General features: G+C 42.3%; 1 protein-coding gene across 1 annotated transcript in view; it reads right to left on the bottom strand.

The window, feature by feature from the left end:
* The window catches only part of FAM83B (family with sequence similarity 83 member B), a 92,129-nt gene that overhangs the window by 69,076 nt on the left and 2,615 nt on the right, over window positions 1-20,438 (bottom strand). The window contains exon 2 of the mRNA XM_029058536.2: window positions 1,864-2,362. Coding sequence (XP_028914369.1) covers window positions 1,864-2,307 — 444 coding nt within the window. The 5' untranslated portion in view covers window positions 2,308-2,362. The remainder of the gene's footprint in view (window positions 1-1,863; window positions 2,363-20,438) is intronic.

Raw genomic sequence — 20,438 nt, 5'->3', positions numbered from 1 at the left:
GAGGAAAGGAGGGACTGGGAATAATGATAACAAAAATAATGCCTTGATCTGTAAAGTGCTTTCATTTTTCCAAAGTACATTCACACCAATGATCTCATTTTATCCCCAAGCAGCACGTGTTTCTAGAGCTTCTGTGGAATGCTCTTTTTAAGCACTGGAGCTCTAGCAGGACTGCCTGAGGCAGTAGCAGGCAGACAAGAGGTGAGATGTTGTATAAAGCTGATTGCGGACTCCCTCTAGTAGCTGGTTTGGGAGCTGATGATAGACCAAATTTCCAGAAGCCGCATTCCCACTATATGGCACGACTCAGACACATCAGTGAACTCCCATTCTCTAGATGTCTGCTCTTTGAGGTCTTTCCTCCAGCCAGTAGGCTCTAAGGGGATTATGTCAGTCTCTCTAGCCTTATTCCAGTCCTATGCAAAACTTCTCTGGGAAGGATTCCTAGAGCTAAAGGAAGGAGTAACAGTGAATACCAATGCTGGACTTCTTTAAGTTTGACCTCTTCTAATCCTTTCACTCTTTAGTTGCTGACACCTCCATTGGTACAGCCCTGATTCTTCTTGAAGTGATGGAAATTTGGACTAACATTCACTCCCTGCCTCTGCCTCCCCCCATCCCACTTAAATCTATCAACAAGGTGAGGAACAAAGCTTTCCATACTGAATTAAGCTATCTTTTTAGGGTTCACCATGACAAGGGCAAAACTGTTAGCCTTGTCTTTCAGCATTTCTAGGCCACTACTTCAGCATAATTTCTGTCAGTGTTCAAGATGTTAACAGAGAAGAGGACAAGCCAGATAAGCTGGTTTTGCAATTCTCTGTGCGCACCCCATCCATGACCACATTATACCTTTCTAGACAGCTCCTAGGGGCTCGTGTCTAGGGGGCTGATTTGTCCCTGAAAACTACAATGGTCTATAGTGTTTTGCACTTCAGCAAACTTGATCTTTGAAAAAGCCAACAACTACAAAGATGCATAAAAGTGGGTAATGTTGCATGCATGTACAGAGGGTGTTGGGGGGAAAACTATGCCATGAATTATGAGTTCGCCAATGATGAGGAAATAGCTAACGTCTTTCCACCAGAACCAGAGTGGCTCTTATGGAAAGACCATGGATCTGGGAATCAGAGGACCTGGATTCTAATCCTGGCTCTACCCTGCTGTGTGACCTTGGACAAGTCACCAACGTCTCTGTACCTCAGTTTCCTCATCTGTAAAATGATGAGGAATGATGAAAATGATCAAAACCCCTTCTTTCTCCAGTTTAGACTGTGAGCCCTGTGTGGGATAGGGACTGTGTCTGACCTGATTAACTTGTAGTTTAGAATAGTGCTTGACACATAGTAAGCACTTAACAAATGCTATTATAGTAATAATAATAATAATAATAACATTGGTCGTTCAGTGTCACACTGTCCCATGCCCAATAATAATGAAAATGATTGTGGTGTTAGCTATGTGCTTACTATGTGCCAAGCACTGTTCTTAGTGCTGGGGTAGATACAAGATAAACCGGTTGGATTCAGTCCCTGTCCCTCAGTAAGGCTCACAGTCTTAATCCCCATTTTACAGATGAGGGAACTGAGGCATAGAGAAGTTAAGTGACTTGCCTAAGGCATACAGTAGACAAGTGTGGAGCCGGAATTAGATCCCAGGCCCCTCTGACTCTCAGGCCGGTGTTCTAGGCCACAATGCTTCCTCTAGGAGATATTCCATTGAAGCAGGTAATCTGAAACATAACACCTGTCCATATGACAATTTCCAGGGAAAAGAACTGCCAATATATGCCACTTTATAAGGTAAATGGAGCCTTCTGTTAGATGTGTCAAACTCATGCAATCACGTGCAAAATGATTTTACCTTTCTTGCTTCTTTGATCATCTTCCGAATCGTCTCCTTAATTGTGAGAAGGTGTGCTCGTGGTGGATGGAAAAGCAGGTCGATGTGCGTGCTGCCAGAAAGCCCAGGCATCACATACGGCCAACCGAGATCAAGGTTCGGAGCTTCGACATCAGACTCCATAGGCCAGTAAGTTCCCGACGAAGAAGTATCATCACAAGAACTATCAGAGGCATGCCCTGTACTTTGGGCAAATTTCTTAGCATTGTTCAAGATGTAATTAATTTCCTCCTCGGCTAGGAACTCTGCAAACCTCTCTTGGACAAGAAATTCATGGTATGCTTCTAACCCGCTTTCAATCAAGGTATCGACAGCAACGCGGTACCATTCCTTATAATGAGGTTCGATGTAATTATCTGATTTGCATTCATCATTTAAAGATGAAAGCAGGGATGACGACTCCATTTTTGTAAGTGTTTGGGCACTCTTAGAATTCCATTCAAGCAGTGGTCAGTTGTATCTGGGGAAATAAAGAAGAAGAGAAAAAAGAAATCAAGAGCAGCTTGATTCCAAATAAACTATGTCTCTTGTCTATTCCAGCTGTCAGTACTTTGAAATGGCAGGTACTTCATTCCAAGGGTTTATGGAATCTGCTCTATCTTCGTTGGATTGTCCTTTGATCTGCCATAGTTTTTCCTGCCACTCCAGTAAAACGAGCAGCCTGCCAGACCACAATTAGGAGAGATGTTTGGTCTGCTTAAGCCAAGGCTTTGCGAAGAATGGGATACACAGAGACAGGCTAAAATGCAGAAACAGATCCCGTTTGGGACAAATGTATTACAGCCACAGAAAGACCTATCTTGATGTATACACAATTTAGAAAGGAACGATCAGCAACATTTGAAAACAGCCAGACACACAAACACACATCAGGTTCTGGTTTATGTTCTATCTCTGAAAATGTCATTTTTAGGGTTAGTTATCAATTCCTTCATTATGCTTCTCAAGTAGGACAAGATAGTCTTTGTTTCTGAAGTTCAGATTTTAAAATTTAAATTACTTCTCCCCACCTCTAAGCTCTGAAAGGGCCAATGGACAACTATTCCCACTGGCCTGGCTCATTAAGGTCTTATTTGTTTTAACTTTTAAAAAATCAAATTATGATTCTTTTTCTGTTCCTTATAAAATACCTTCTCTATTATAGTCTTTAAATTATTAACTACCACTTCTGTGAAACTCAAAATATTCAGATGAAAATAAAATAATGAATGGACTCCTCTTTGCTATAAATTCCCAAGGTCCATATCTATGTCAGTAGATTATGAAATGTTTTAGGATACTTGCATCAGATTCTTCCAAAGTAGGAGCTACAAATTGGGACAGTCAGGTCAGGTGGCAGCAAGTTTGCTCACTTGTTTGTTTTCATTTCCATGTTAATTTGGGAGGGTACCCTCCTGTGAGGGTAACTTGCTCCTCAGTTCCAAAGCATTAGCTACTCCTTCTCCCTTGCCTCTGGGCTCTGGAACATATAATGCTTAATAATTATGGAATTTGCTAAGCACTTACTATGTCCCAAGCACTGTTCCAAGCACTAGGGTAGACGGTGCTTTCTATAGTGCCTTGCACACAGTAAGCACTCAATAAACACCAATGACGATGATACAAGGTTATAAGGTTATACTCAATCCCTGTACCCCATGGGGTTAGGGCTCACAGCCTAAAAAGGAGGAAGTAGGATTTAATCCCCATTTTACACATGAAAAATTCATGATGGAAAGTTCATTTTTTTTTCTGAAATTCTGGAGGTGAGGGGAAGAATGGAGAGAGAAGGGAAAAGGGAGAAGGAGGAATTCCCACCAAGGAAGCCAGGCAAATTAGCCTGGGAGTAAGGAAATTTGAGTAGACCTCAAACTGAGTGGACAAGACAAATATTTAGAGCAGCACTTTGCCCACAGTGGATGCTCAAAAAGGGTTGGCATTGTACCTGTGGTAAGAACTTTGAGGGCCCTGGCAATTTGTCAAGCAAGGTTCATATTACAAGCTCTATTTTTATAAAGTGTTTGATTTCTCTATGCCTGGGTTATGACATTGCTATGAATGGGTGGGCATATGTAGCCTCCACAGTTCCTCATAAACTGACAGGAGGGCTGAACTTAGTACACACAAACAACCTGCTCCATTCAATGGGATGGGCAGTTTCTTTCTCAGTTTACTGGGAGAGAAAACCCTGCATAACATGACACTGAATGAGAACAAAAGCTCATTCAACCCATCTTGGGAAAGGCAATATTTTATATTCGATTGGCCTATAGGTTGTATTATGGAATACACAGGATGTGGTCAAACAATGAAATAACTGAAGTCAACTGTAACATGAGATGCACTGAGAAGTGAGTGGTGTCTGAAAAAGCTTAAGGCTTCAAATGTGTTGCTGTAGCTGCGATGATGAGCTTTATTCATAAAAAAACCACAAAACCTTATGTTGAACTTTTTTTATTTTTATCATGAATAGTATTGGCCATCTTCTTTTCCATCCAGTGTGGAAAATGATATGCTATTTCGAAGGTTTAAGTGTTTCTCTTCTATTCCCAAATATCCATTTCTAAGTCTGGGAATCATGGTGATCAGACCCCCAGATGACCCCTGACAGTCAATAAGCATTGTTCCTTGGCTATTTAAATTAAAATTCAGATCACAGCCCTGACAAATTTCAGGTCGCTGATAGAGAAGCAGCGTGGCTCAGTGGAAAGAGCACGGGCTTTGGAGTCAGAGGTCATGAGTTCGAATCCCAGCTCTGCCACTTGTCAGCTGTATGACCGTGGGCAAGTCACTTAACTTCTCTGTGCCTCAATTACCTCATCTGTAAAATGGGGATTAAGACTGTGAGCCCCACGTGGGACATCCTGATTCCCCTGTGTCTCCCCCAGCACTTAGAACAGTGCTCGGCACATAGTAAGCGCTTAACAAATACCAACATTATTATTATTATATACTGCCAGCAGAGATTCTTGTCCCTTAATGCTAGACAGTGTACACGCTACTAGTGCTTCAGAACCCATATGATCGATTAAATCCATTTTACAATTTACACTTTGAGAGACACAGTGGATCCATGCACCCTTAACATATGGGTGGTTCCATTCAATGAAAACTGGGAGGGATTTTGTTTTTTTAATGGCACATATTAAGAACTTACTATGTGCCAAGCACTGCACTAAGTGATGGGGTAGATAATCAGCTTGGACACAGTCCATGTCCCACATGGGGCTCATAGTTTTAATTTGCATTATACAGGTGAACTCATGTGGGCAGGGAATGTGTCTGATGTTATACTGTACTCTCGAAAGCATTTAGTACAGTGCTTTGCACACAGTAAGCACTCAATAAATACAACTGAATGAATGATGTAACTGAGACAGAGCCGGGATCAGAACTGAGGTCCTTTTGACTCCAAAGCCCATGCTCTATCTATTAGGTCAAGCTGCTTCTCTAAATTTACTCAAAAAGCTGATCCAGAATTAACTGCCTATAGAGGATATTATATAGGAATCACACCATGTTGTCAGGGGCATGGACTTTTTTTGAGTCTAGGTAAATCATTTTTTAAAAAACAGATATATTCATACCCTAGTGGACAGAGTATGGGCCTGGGAGTCAGAAGGACCTGGGTTCAAATTTCATCTACACCACTTGTCTGCTGAGTGACCTTGGGCTAATCAATTCATTTCCCTGAGCCCTAGTTACCTCATCTATAAAATGATGATTAAGATTGTGAGCTCCATGTGGGATAGGGACTGTTTCCAACCAGATTAGCTTATATCTACCCCAGTGCTTAGTACAGTGCCTGGCACATAGTAAGTACTTCACAATGCCATTAAAAAAATAAAAAGGAGAGAGACTAGCACCAATTTGAACAGTCAGAAACTTCAGGCCATGGTCCTTCACGTATCCGAATTCTCACTCATTGCTACTTCTAGGGCCCTGCTCCCAGCAAACACACTCTCTCTACCAAATTTAAGATACTCCAGAGCGCTCCCCAAATCTCTCTCTCTGCCAAACAGCTGAGCAAATCCTCTGGGAATCTACTGTCTCCCCCACCCTCATTGTGGCTCCCAAGGCTGCTGTTCCATTCGTGCCCTATGCACTCATGAGCTGTGACCAACTAAGCCACTAGGAAGAATTCCCACCTTCCCATTGCAACTTCTAATGCCCTGAGTGTCCTCCTCCAGCGGACAGCCACACTGCCACCCAGAGAACCTAGTCTGGCTTTCTTCCACTTTACTGAGGAATCTCCAGCCCAACTAGCCTTGCAAAGCCTCCCCACAGACAGGAAGGAAAAAAGCAGCCACAACACGGTGCCACTTGATTAAATCTCAGGAAGACTGTGGTGGCTTCTGCTGTAGCCGTGATTGTGATTGTGTACTCTAACCACAAGGACTGAAATTCTGCTCCAGCCACTACCCTACTGATCTTTGTTTTTGTTTTTATGTTGCCTTAATGTTTTGTTGTATTTCTCCTTATGTGTCTGTCACCAGTTCCTTGTACTTGTAGATTGGGAGCCCCCGAAGGATGATAACTAATTCCCACCTGTGCAGTCTATCTCAATGCTTAGTACAGTGCTCTGCACAGTCAAGTATCACACAATAAAAATGATTATTACTACTTCTCCTCCTCAAAGTCCATTTCTTCCAACATGCTTTCCCCTAATAAACCCAGCAACCTAAGCCACATAAACCCATCAGCCAATTCTAAAACTTATTTATTGTACTTACCTTCAGCACTTTTTCAAAGGGGCATTCAATTATTTGATTACTTTGTAAATACTTATTGGTCCTTGGTATGAAAACTCCTTGTGAGCAGGGAATGTGTCACTTGCTTGTTTCGTTGTTTTCCAAGTGTTTAGTATATTCAATCATTCATTCAATCTTATTTACTGAGCACTTACTGTGTGCAGAGCTGTGTACTAAGCGCTTAGAAAGTACAATTCAGCAACAAAAAGAGACAATAATAATAATAATGATGTTGGTATTTGTTAAGCGCTTACTACGTGCAGAGCACTGTTCTAAGCACTGGGGTAGATAGAGGGGAATGAGGTTGTCCCACATGAGGCTCACAGTTAATCCCCATTTTACAGATGAGGGAACTGAGACAAAGAGAAGTTAAGTGACTTGCCCACAGTCAAACAGCTGACAAGTGGCAGAGCCGGGATTCAAACCCATGAGCTCTGACTCCCAAGCCCGGGCTCTTTCCACTGAGCCATGCTGCTTTCCCTGCCTACAATGGGCTCACAGTCTAAAAGAGGGGAGACAGGCATCAAGCCAAGTAAACAGACATCAATAGCATCAATATAAATAAATAGAATTATAGATATATACACATCGTTAACATAAATAAATATAATTATAAATATGTACCTATATACACAAGTGCTACTTGGGAGAGGGGGCAGAGCAAAAGCAGTGAGTTGGGGTGATGGGGAGAGGAGGAGGAGCAGAGGAAAAGGGTTTTTTTTTCTGGGAATGCTTCCTGGGGGTGAGCCTTCAGTAGGGCTTTGAAGGGGGGAGGTGTGATTGGCGGATTTGAGGAGGGAAGGCATTTCAGGCCAGAGGTAGAATGTGGGCCAGGTGTGGATGGCAGGGACAGGCGAGAATGAGGCACAGTGAGAAGGTTAGCACCAAGGTGCAGAGTGTGTGGGCTGGAATGTAGAAGGAGAAAAGGGAGGTGAGATAAGAAGGAGCAAGGCGATGGAGAGCTTTGAAACCAATAGTGAGAAGTTTTTGCTTGAGTTGGACCAGCAGGAGTTCAATACATCCTATTACCTAAAGGGCATTTGGGAAAAAAATAAATGTGAGGATATTGGAACCAGTCAGACTTAACACGTTCAGAAAAAAACAAGTATTATATTTACTCCTTCTCTCAGTGAGTAGGTTTTCCAGAATTAATTTAGCAATCAATGCAGCATGTTTACCGGTAACAAAACACTGTTTTGAATAACTCAGTAATGCTCAAAATGATTGTGCAAGCAATCTAAGTAGGGTTTAAATTAATCAAATGAAATAAGGTTGCAAATCTTATTTTTCCAAAATGCGCTGCCACAGTTTGGCTGTTACACATGAGTCATTTTGCCTGTAATCCACTGTTGTCAATCATGTTATTACTCAAAATATTTCAGCAGGAGGATTCATTACTGGTTTAAGGGACCCTAGGGAGGGTCGCTATTGTGCAAACCCTAACATCATGTATATAAATCCAGGTCTGTTTAAGCCCTTCTGGAAAATCGGTTCCTACCTTTTGATCCCTAGAGATATAATGAAAAACTTTAAAGGTTTGCCAGCGTGTCAGACAAGTATGATTAAGCAATGCTTGCTGAATCTTGTGTAATACCCGCCCTTTTTTCTCCTTTGCCCTATTCTCCTAAAATCCCCTCTTCTTAGGGTGGTTTGTAACCCTCCACCCCTAAAAATGATGACAAGAATGGGGCAAGGTTCCAATTCTCTCCACTGTCAATCAGTAAAATCATTTTCTCTCTTCCTTCAGATCCCTTACACTGAGATTCTTGCATGGGACGGGGACTGTATTCAACCTGATAATCTTGTATCTGTCCCAGTGCTTAGTACAGTACTTGGTACATAGTAAGCATTTAACAGAGCCAACAATTTTTATTATTAATGAGTCTAACTACTTCATGAGGCCTACCCTGATCAGATGGAAATGAATCTTACCCTTACTATTCCAACAGAAATACGCTCACAACAAAAGCATAATGATAATAATAATGATGATGGTAATTGTTAAGCGCTTATTATGTGCCAAGCACTGTTCTATGCGCTATTATTTGTGCTCTATGAAATCTTGGAAATCTTCTTGATACTTTGTAAAGTGTTAATGTAAGGTAATAAAACTGAGAATGATCAATAAGTATTATTCATTTCTTCAGCCGCACGGGCATATGTATAAACAAACTTCACTATCACAGAGGTAATCTTCAGCCCGAAATATTCGGCAAATATCAGACAACGACATATTTAACAGTGATGATAAACTGAAGCCACGGTTAGAAATCAACAACTTATTCCTAAAAATATGAACAGGCCCAGTGAATCAGCGCAGATGTTGACTTGATCGGGAGCCAAGACAAGACAGCACTGGTCACAGACAAAGGCAAAAAAGAACAGAACCAGAAAATGGTTCTGGCTGGATTCCCCGGATTCTTATTTGCTTGTAAAGTGTCACTGTGAGAATCAAAGGGAAGAGGGATTGTTTTCTTTTCGCATTATTCTTTTCTTGGTGATCGCTTTGTTATGGTAATTTTACCAGCTCCCTAGTTTTGTTTTGGTACAAGCTACTTTTATTCTTGTGTGCCCCCCATGTAGCTGATTGCAGAACTCCCGCTGATTTCAAAGTAGCTCCGAAATCTCTCCCTTTATTACTGAAGTGCAACTAACCCTGCTGAGTAAAAGCAGGCTGGGATGTAGCCACATTACACTGACAAAGAAGGACATCTTGATATCAGGAGACACTGATTCTAATCCTTCACTAGAAGGAATTGCTTAAATCAATAAATCAATCATATTTATTGAGTGGTTACTGTGTGCAGGGCACTGTATTAGGCTCTTGGGCGAGTACAGTACAACAGAGTTTGTAGAAACATTCCCTGCTCACAACATTAAACTCTCCTCACCTTAGATTTCCCCAATCGAAAAGTCTGGAAAATTATACATGTCCTGTATCTTGAAATGTTTGGGGAATAAACGGAATAATGTAGGGAAGGTTTGCGAGAAATAACTGTCTATCGGGCCATGTAGTTAGTAAAAGTCACTGCACTCCAGTCTCTTCTGTGCATGGATAGTGTGGCTAGAACATATGAGGAAGTAAGGCCTAGTGGAAAGAGCCCAGGACTGGGATTCAGGACACCTGAGTTCTAATCTCAGCTCCTCCACCTGCTTGCTGTGTGATGTTTAAACATATCAATTTAACTTTTTTTCTCAGTTCTCTCATCTGGAAAATGGGAATTTGATACCTATACTCCCACCTTTCCTTCCCTTCCACTCCCTTCTGCATCACCCTGCCTTGCTCCCGTCATTCATTCCTCCACCCAGGTCTTCAGCACTTATGCATATATCCATAATTTACTCATTTATATTAATGTTTATCTACCCCTCTAGACTGTAAGGTCTTTGTGGGCAGGGAATACATCATTATATTGTTATATTATACTCACCCAAGGGCTTAGTATAGTGCTCTGCACACAGTAAACACTCAATACATGACTGACACTTAGATTGTGAACACCTTGTACAACATGGACAGTGTCTGAACTGATTGTTTTGAATTCACCCCAGAGCTTAGTACAGTGTTTGGCACATAGCAGACACTTAATAAAGACCACCATTATTAAAATAAATTACTGGCAGGAGGAAGGAAAATAATATAAGTATACGGAGAGACCTCAGTACCCAAAAGTCTGTATGATTTGGAAGTGCTAAAGTACCATTTCGGGGTGGGGAGACGAATATATATGATCTCAGAATGACTCAGAATGAGAGAGCAGTGGACTGCTGGATATGAAACAAGAAGGAGTTTCAGGCAGAAGGGAGTGTGTGAACAAGAGACTGGCAGTCTGAGAAACAAGAATGAGGCACAATGGGTAGCTTACCTTGAGGTGAATGAGATCTGCTGCTGGGGCGGAGTGGGAATAGAGAGAGAATAAGTGGGATGAAGAAAACTGAGTGCCTTAAAGCTGAAGTTTCTTCTTGGAAAGCAATGTGTACTCATATGTTTTTGAGGAGTGGGAAGACATTTGCAGAATAACTGTAGAAAAAGCAAGCAGAAAAGTGAAGTGTGGACTGGAATTGGGTGAGACAGGAGGCAGGAAGGTCAGCAAGGAGGCTGATGCACTAATCAACTTGGAATATGACAAGTATATTGTGGTAGTTTGGATGGAGAGGAAGGGGCGGGTTCTATAAATACTGTGAAGGAAGAGCAAACAGGATTTGTGACAGACTGAAAATAGAGGTTTGAGAAAGAAATCGAGGAGGCAAGGAAATGCCATGGTGCCATGCTTGGAAGACAGAGAAGATGGTGCTGTGATGAGAAAGCTAGGAGGAAGAGAAAATTTGGGAGGGAAGATGAGGACTTCCACTTTGGACATATTGAGTTTGAAGTGGGATATCCACTTAGGGGCACCCTGGAGGCAAGAGGAAATGCAACACTGCTGGAAAGGAGAGAGATCAGGGCTAGTTAGATGGATTTGGTAGTCTTCTGCCTAAAGATGGTATTGAAGCTGAGGGAGCAGATGAGCTCCCCAAGGGCGTGAGTGAATAAGAGAAGTGAAGGCAGTAACAGTAAAACGAGAGAAAGCCAGGTTTTAGTTACCAGACTCAGTCAAGTTAAGAATCGATGTAACACATTCTGGTCTCTCAAGTTGCACAGCCCAAGGAGCAGAGATGCTCAGGTGCTTGGTCAGGATCCAGGTCTTCCTGAGAGTGTCGGGGAAAACATGCCTATATGAACCAGTTCCCATTTTGTGGAGCTGTAGGAAGATGGGCCTCAATCACTCCAGACATTCACAGAAATGGGGAATAGACCCAAGCCAGATCCTCTGGAGGTGAGGGGGCAGAACCATTACCAGCATAGAGCAGTAATGGGTACTCCCACAAATGGCACTGAGTAATGTCAGCAATGTCTTAATCAACAGTTTTTATTGAGTGCTTACTCTGTGCAGAGCACTGTACTAATCTCTTGGGAGGGTACAACACAATATAATAGAGACATTCCCTGCCCACAGTGAGCTTGCAATCTAGGGAAAGCCATTACATTTTCTAAACATGCCCCATGGACAGAAGCAATTCTGCTCCAACTACACAACCTCAAGGAGAGTATGCTTCCTGGAACCAGGAGCCCTATTTCCTTTGCAGGGCCAGGAGACTGGTGCAGTATCAGTATCAATACTATTGGCAGGAATCAAAGACTACATCCAGTGGGTACCAAGCACCACATGATGACTGACAGCGTCACCTGTCATGAATGACGGATGAGCCTCGGTCCAGCCTTGAAGACTTAGGAACAGAGATCCCAAGAGAAAGAATTGATTATCATGATGTGTTTTGGTAATGCCACTCATATACTCTAATCCCTGCTAGTCGTGTTCCCTCCACGGCAGTGGGGGCAATCTTCCAGAGGTGAGAGGGGGTGCAGGAAATATGCAGGCAATAATTCTACGTGGCGACCGTGCCATGATGTCTGCTCAGCTGTAGCCCCTTAACCAGGCAGGCGGGTGCCAGAGTACCTGCGTCACGAGCCGATAACAACTTCACAACCCACAACAACTGGCTTCCCTCAGGATTTCAGTGGGGCCTGGCCACGATGCAAAATACTCTAGGAAGGACTTCTTTCAGAGATCTCCATCATTGATGCCATATGTCCAGCGGATTTTCCCCTAGGTCTGTTTGCTTTACCTCCTTCCCATCCCAACCACAGTGTGATGTGGAATATTCACATTATTTTAATTTAAATGAGGTCATCAGTTCCATTTTCCCTTAAGAGTTTAAAAACCTGGATCCTGGGAACATTATGCTTATTAATCAATCGGTGGCACTGATCGAACACTAACTGAGTGCAGAGCACTGAACTAAGTGCATGGGAGAGGCCACTAGAACAGGGTTGTTAGACTTGTTAGAAAAACAGCATGGCTCAGTGGAAAGAGCCTGGGCTTAAGAGTCAGAGGTCATGGGTTCTAATCCCAGCTCCGCAGCTTGCTAGCTGTGTGACTTTGGGCAAGTCACTTAACTTCTCTGTGCCTCAGTTACCTCATCTGTAAAATGGGGATTAAAACTGTGAGCCCCACGTGGGACAACCTGATCACCTTGTATCCCCCCAGCACTTAGAACAGTGCTTGGCACATAGTAAGCGCTTAACAAATACCAACATTAGTATTATTATCATTACTTGTTTCCTGCTAATCACAATCTAGAGAAGCGTTCATACATTAATATAAATAAATTACAGATATGTACAGAAGGACTGAGGGTGGGGTGAATATCAAGTGCTTAAAAGATACAGATATAAGTGTATAGATGACGTAAAGGGAGACAGATGATGATGATGATGATGACAATATTTGTTAAGGGTGCCAGGCACTGTACTAAGCACTGGGTGGATACAAGAAAATCAAGTTGGACATAGCTCCCGTCCCACACAGGGCACATAGTGTCAATCCCTATTTTACAGTTGAGGTAACTGATGCACAGACAAGTGAAATCACTTGCCCAACGTCACACAGCAGAAAAGTGGAGGAGTTGGGATTAGAACCCATGACCTTCTGACTCCCATACCCATGCTTTTTTCACTACGCCATGCTGTTTCTAGGGAAGATCAGGGAAATGAGGGCTTAGTCAGGGAAGGCCTCTTGGGGAGGTGAATTTTAATAAGACTTTGAAGGTGGAGGAAGTGGTGGCCTGTCAGACACAAGGGGAAAGGGGGAATTCCAGACCAGAAGGAGGATGTGGGCAAGAGATCAACAGTGAGATGGACAAGCTCAAGGTATAATGAGTAGATTGGCATGGGAGGAATGAAGTGTGTGGCCTGGGTTGTAGTAGGAAATAAATAAGATAGATGGGGTTAGGCTGATTTAGTGCTTTAAAGCAGACGGTAAGGAATTTCTGTTTGATACAGAGGAGGGTGGGCAAACCCTGGAAGTTTTTAAGAAGTGAGGAGAGGTGAAATTAACTTTTTTTTAGAAAAATGATCCAGGAAGCTTATGGGCTAAATGTTTCTGACAACATTAGAATCTACAACCAATTTCACCCTAGCCTTCAATGAATCAATGGTATTCATTGAGTGCTTACTGTGGGCAGAGCGCTGTACTAAGTGCTTGGGGGAGGACAATACAATAGAGTTGGCTGGCCCCGATCCCTGCCCTCAAGAATCTTACAGTCTACTTCCCATTGAATTATCTGGCTCTGGTCTCCCTGGATCCTCCTTCTGAAAAGAAGTCAGCCTACCCTCTATTCATTCATTCAATCATATTTATTGAGTGCTTATTGTGTGCAGAGTGCTGTACTAAGCGCTTGGAAAGTACAATTCAACAACAAATAGAGACAATCCCTACCCAACAACAGACTCACAATCTAGAAACAAAGGGCTCACAGTCTGTTTGCAAACAGCCTATAGGTTTGCAGCTGCTCTGATCCAGTTTGGAGGCCATATCAGAGGCATTGGTCCCCTCTAATAGGTGATCTATTTAATGGAGCCTCAATAGGCTAGTATCTCATGCAAGGCTTATTTTAATGAGCTTAAACTATTTAAGCAGTGTGTATATTTTATACAAGAAACATAATGACCTGTAACATAGTTTTCCGATGGCTTCTTACTTTAGGACAATTGTGTTAGTTTTCTCCATCAGAAACCTACCAGAAGTTAGATTTCCTTGAGAAAACCAATGTTATTAAACCAGCAGAAAGCAGCTGTTTAACGAGTCAGATGAGACTAAGTATATGGAGCAACCTGTTGTTAGAAATTAAAGACATCAGTGCCTTGTATATGAGTGACAGCACAGACAAAAATCCCCACGCTGGCTGATTCTATTACAGTCATTGAGGTGGAAGATGCTGTCTGCGGCATGTTTGAAACTGCCTTTACCTCCCAAGTGAGTAATACTTGGGTTCCAGAGTATGAGAGACATTCTGATGATACATCACTAAAAGTTCTTGGAGGGATGGCTTTATAAGAGTTTGAAACCACTAATACGCTGGCTGTAGTTTAGGAACTCTGAACTCTTTGTGTGCTTTGGAAGACTTCTAAATAAAAGTAACTTTTCCCTCTCTAACACAAAAAAAAGAGAGGAATTCAAATGCTTCTTTTATTGAATGTTGACTATGAATTTTTTTTGACATTTATAAAGTACTGTATGCCAGGCACTGTACTAAACACTGGGGTAGATACAAGCTAATCAGGTTGGACACAGTTTATGTACCATGTGGGGCTCAGAGTTTTAACCACCATTTTACAGATGAGGTACTGAAGCAGAGAGAAGTGGACTGACTTGCCCAAAGTCACATAGCAGACAGTATTAGAACCCAGGTTCTTCTGATTCAAAGGTCTGTGCTCTATCCACTAAGCCACATTTGGCAAATGTATTTTTTCCAAATAAATCTTACATTTATTACATCCAGACTGAGACCAGATTCAACTTTACAGATCAATCAATCATGTTTTTTAAGCGCTTACTGTGTACATAGCACTGTATAAACACTTAAGAGAGTATAATACAACAGAGTGGGTAGACACATTCCCTGTTCACAAAGAGCTCACAGTCTTGAGGGGTATAATATTAATAATAATAATAACGATGGTATTTGCTTAAGCACTTAGTATATGTGTCAGGCATTGTCTTAAGATGAGGTAGATACAAAGAAATCAGGTTAGACACAGTCCCTGTCCCATATGGGATTCAGTCTTAATCCTCATTTTAGAGATGAGGTAACTGAGGTTCAAAGAAGTGAAACGACTAACACAAGGTAAGAGAGCAGACAAGTGGCTGGCTGTGGGTAGGGGATGTGTGTGTTTATTGTTAAATTGTACTCTCCCAAGCTCTTAGTACAGTGCTCTGCACACAGTAAGCACTCAATAAATATGACAATGAATGAATGAAGTGGAGGAGCCAGGATTAGAGCCCAGGTCCTTCTGCCAATCCCAGGCCTGTGCTTTATCCACTAGCCAGGCTGCTTCACCAGGGTATGATCTGGATGAATACTTATTAGGAAATCCCAAACAAGTATACCCCTGAAGCATACTGAGCTGAGCATGTGTGCTTATATAATAATAATGATAATAATTGTTAAGCGCTTATTATGTGTCGAATACTGAACTAAGTGTTGGACTAGATTGGGGAGACACCATCCCTACTCCAGATGAGACTCAAAGTTTAAGTAGGAGGGAGAATATGTATTGAATCCTTACTCTACAGATGAGTAAACTGAGGCACAGAGAAATAAAATGACTTGCCTTAGGTCACATAATAGATATATGGCAGAGCTGGGGCAGTTTTGCCTAGTGGAAAGAGCTTGGGGCCCTGAGTCAGAGGACCTGGGATTTAGTCACAGTTCTGACATTTCCACACAGTATGGCCTTGGGCAGGTCTACTCACTTCTTGGTGCTTCATTTCCTCATTTGATAAATGGGGATTCAGTACTTTTTCTTCCTCATAGAGAGACTGAGCTCCATGAGGGACCAGGATTGTGTCTGACCTGATTAACTTTTATTTTCCCTAGTGCTTAATAGAATACTTGGCATAGAGTGAATGCTTAACAAATACTAATATTATTATTAGTAGTATTGTATTATTTAATCCCCACTAAATGTGCTTTTTCCACTAAAATGGCACATAAATTAGAGAGATCTTGGAGAAAACTTGATCCTTGCTAAGGGAATAATCTTCACATTTTTAGCTTTCTGGTGGTATCCTGGAACAGAATTTCTTAGGAAAAGCACTCACGAGGAAATTATTAAGAAAATATTTGACTTCACACTCTGCCTTTGAGAGGTTCAATAAGTGAAAAAATTAGTGATCCAGTCCCAAAACGTTCATCACTGGGTTGTACACTCCGTGGGGGCAAGGATCACGTCTACCAACTCTGTTGTACTGTGCTCTCCTAAAAGCTTTGCTCAGTTCTCTGCACATAGTAAGGGTTTAATAAATACCCCTGATTGATTGATGAACATTTTTGGCTAGTGATTAGCATAATTTGGCGGAAGGCACATGGTACTGACAGTACCCTGCCGCTCCCAAGCGTGACTGTCCAAATCTAATGATAGGCTGAAAAAAGTCCCCAGAATCTGCTCAAAAATTTAGCAGGTTACCTATCTTATCTATAAACCAGTTGAAATGTAATCCTAGTACTGTAAATCTCACTTACCAAAAGGTGAAAAAAGTGTTCGATTTAGCTGATGCCAACTAGATAGTATAATAATAATAATAATAATAATAATAATGGTGGTATTTGTTAAGCGCTTACTATATGCAAAGCACTGTTCTAAGAGCTGGGGGGATACAAGGTGATCAGGTTGGCTCACGTGGGGCTCACGGTTTTAATCCCCATTTTACCGATGAGGGAACTGAGGCACAGAGAAGTTAAGTGAGTTGCCCCAAAACACACAGCTGGCAAGCGGGAGAGCCGGGATTAGAACCCATGACCTCTGATTCCCAAGCCCGGTTTCTTTCCACTTAGTATTCTTCATCCCTAAAGGTTGGCCCAAGAACCTAATCAGTCAATCAATCCTATTTACGGAACACTTACTGTGGGCAGAGCACTGTACTAAGTGCTTGGGGGAGTTTAATAAAATAGAGTTGATAGAAACGATCCCTTCCCTAGCAAAGTTTACAAGGCTGCAGCTACTGTGGACAGCCCTGCATTTCCCACCAGCCTGCCTGGTCTCTGAGGATTGTTCTAGGGGCCCTGGAGACAGTGTGGGGTGGGAGGAGGAACAGCCCAGATACAGTTTGGTAATCCGGGGAGGAGTGAAAGACATGCTGAAGTCAGGATCTCTGGGGCAGGTGTTGATCCTGCTGGATTTAAAGGAATCACCTCTTAACTTTAGGTCAGTAATTAACTTTAGTTTGCCCTGGGCAAAGCCAACGCTAAAATTTTACTTGGAAATTCCCTTTCAAAACATTCTCCTGCCTCCAGCACTGCGTAACCCTCAACAGAAAAAAACTGTGGCCTCAGTTCCCAGAGATGTTTTGAAAATAAGCAAATTCAGAACTTTTGTGAAATGCTCAGAGGCCACAGTGGAAAACAGGCTTGGGAACGTTCGGTGGCATTACCCTAGGTGGGGAGAGTAGCCGTCTTGGAGCCAGGGAAGGAAGGTATCCAACAGTTTCCCTTTCTCCACCTCCAGGTATGCTCCATCTCCGATTCTGCTCTGGGGAGTCCCTTTTCCACAACCCACTTTCTGGCCCTCTGGGCAGCAGATAACCTGCCGTGCACTCCCCATAAGGAGAGAGTTGGCCAGGGAAGAGCAGCAGCTCATCACAGAGTTCCTCCATAGCCCCTTGCTAAATTGTTGAGAGAACTAGTGATTTCCTCTATGGCTGGTCTCTCCCCAATTTAGTAGTGAATATAGAGAACTGAAGAGCTGAGCTTCACATGACCTTCCTGCCTCTCCTGTGGTCTAGTGAAAAGAGCATGGGCCTGGAAGAAACTGAACTGTAATCCCAGATCTGCCACTTGCCTGTTGTGTGACCTTGGGAAAGTCACTTAATTTCTCTGTACCTCAGTTACCTTATCTATAAAATGGAATTGAAATAACTATTCTCCCTTCCTCTAAGATTGAGCCCCATGCAGGACAAGAGCTGTGTCCAATCTGTTTATGTTACATCCACCCCAGCTCTTTAATCATTATCATTATCAATGTTATTTATTGAGTACTCACTATGTGCAGAGCACTAAACTAAGCACTTGGAAGAGTTCAATACAACAGATTTGGCAGAAACGTTTCTGGCCCACAAGTTTACAATCAGTGCTTGGCACATAGTAAGCACTTTACAAATATCATAATAATAATTATGATTTTCAAATCTCCCCATTTCAGCTTTCTTAGGTCACCACTCCTGTTGCCCAGCACCAGCTTTAACAAGTTTTCACTGCAGATAATGCAGTCCCATCCCTCTCACGATCACAACTGGAAGGTTTTCAGTACTCTACCAATCTCGGCTTTGGGGGGCGGAGAGAGGGGAAGGAGTCAAGCAGAGGCATACCCATTCTATTCCTAGCTTGGGCAATGGCTAGAGAGTGGAAGGCAATCTGCTACATGTCAAAAACTCACCTGTGCTGAGCAGCAGCGGCATGGGAGAGAGTCGAGTGTGGAGACTCAAGTTTATTGAGCAGAAGGAGTCAATGATAAGCCACTTCCAAATTTTTACCAAGAAAACTCTACAGATCACTGCCTGAACGACTGCAGACCATTCTGGGAGAGAGGTGTACATGGAGTCTCTATGGGTCAGAAACGACTCAACAGCATAAGACAAGACAAGAAATGCAGTCCCACTGTGTGTCGAGGGCCATAAAACTGATACCTTTTACCTATACATATTTCCCCAATATTTGGGTTCAAACAACAAAATTAGTGAACCAAATTTGACTTGCATCATAATATTCATTTGAAATTGGGTCAATCAAATGAATAATTTCCTGTATGATCATTGAAAATTTTTTTTAAAAAATAACCATTTTAAATGCATAATAACTTTCAGAATAAAATAGTAATAAGGCAAGGAGAAGCCTTCTCTAATCATCTTCTTCTCCTTATCAAAAGGGCAACTTTCCCAAAAACCTATTTATTGGTAAGCCTCAAAGCTACAATTTTGGAGATTTGTTTATACTATAAAGAAGGGTCAGGGACAAAGACAAAGGGCAAAGGCACTTTTTGGCAACTGTGGATTGCTCGGTAAATGTTTTAGGTGGGTGGGCGTGAGTGAAAGAGGTGTAGGGAAAACCATGAATAATGAATGTTATTCATGGTGTATAATTTGCATAGAGGGAAGGGATATCGTATGGGGAAGTAATGCAATATGGCAACCCAACACACGCTATTCTAATCAGTTAATATGTTGAAAGCAATGAATGCACGACTATAATCCCATCAGACCTGACATACTGAAGAGGTGGCTTGCTGGCAGACATGCGTTCCCCTTTTCAATAACCATCCTACTGGTGGTGCCTCCCACAGTAAACTCTGGGCCAATATGCTCTGTTGCGCAGCCTGTTTTCAAGATATTCACCACCCTACTCCCTGGGGCTGGCTCTGTTTGGCACAGACCGCACCCTGAAAGGGAGTGCACACCCATATATGTAAGAGGTTTTGCTGCACCTGGTAGACCAGATAGGACGTAAAAAGATGCATAAATAAACCTGCTCCCCTCAACAGGGTAGCTGGGGCTTTTGGGAAGAAAGAAGTTTGTGAGAGACTGTAAAGCAGCATGCCCTAATGGAAAGAGCACGGGCCTGGAACTCATTGGATTTGGGTTCGAATCTCAGTTTTGCCACTTGTCTGCTGCAGGGCCTTGGGCAAGAGGTTAAAACTCAGTACCTCAAATTCCTCTTCTGTAAAATGAGAACTCAATACCGCTTCCATTTCTGACTTAAACTGTAAGCTTCAGGTGGGACAGGGGCTGTGTCTGATCACCATGTATTGCATCTACCCCAATTTGTAGTGTAGTGTTTGGCTCATAGTAAACATTATTATTATTATTACTATTGTTCTTTTCAAAGGAGTCATAAATTCTATCATCTTACTTGCATAGATCTGGGCTCTTCATCCCAATCCTTGACCCATGGCAACTGCTGTTTCTTTCCTGAAAGTTCTGCTATATTTCTTGCTCCAGAATTCTGACCTTAACCCTAAACTTCTTACTGTCATTATCTTAAAGTTCCTCTTCATGGTTTTCAGGTTTCGTTTAAATACATGTACCAAAAGTAGCCCCCTGATTGCTCCCCCTTTTTTCATAGCTGGTCCCGCTACCCTGCAGTTTTGGGGTTTTGTTTAAACAAGTGTACCAAAAGTACCCCACGACTGTTACCCCTTTTTCATAGCTGTTC

This window comes from Ornithorhynchus anatinus, chromosome 1, assembly GCF_004115215.2.
Source record: "Ornithorhynchus anatinus isolate Pmale09 chromosome 1, mOrnAna1.pri.v4, whole genome shotgun sequence".
Classification (NCBI taxonomy): Eukaryota; Metazoa; Chordata; class Mammalia; order Monotremata; family Ornithorhynchidae; genus Ornithorhynchus; species Ornithorhynchus anatinus.
This window is presented reverse-complemented; position numbering and strand designations above follow the sequence as displayed.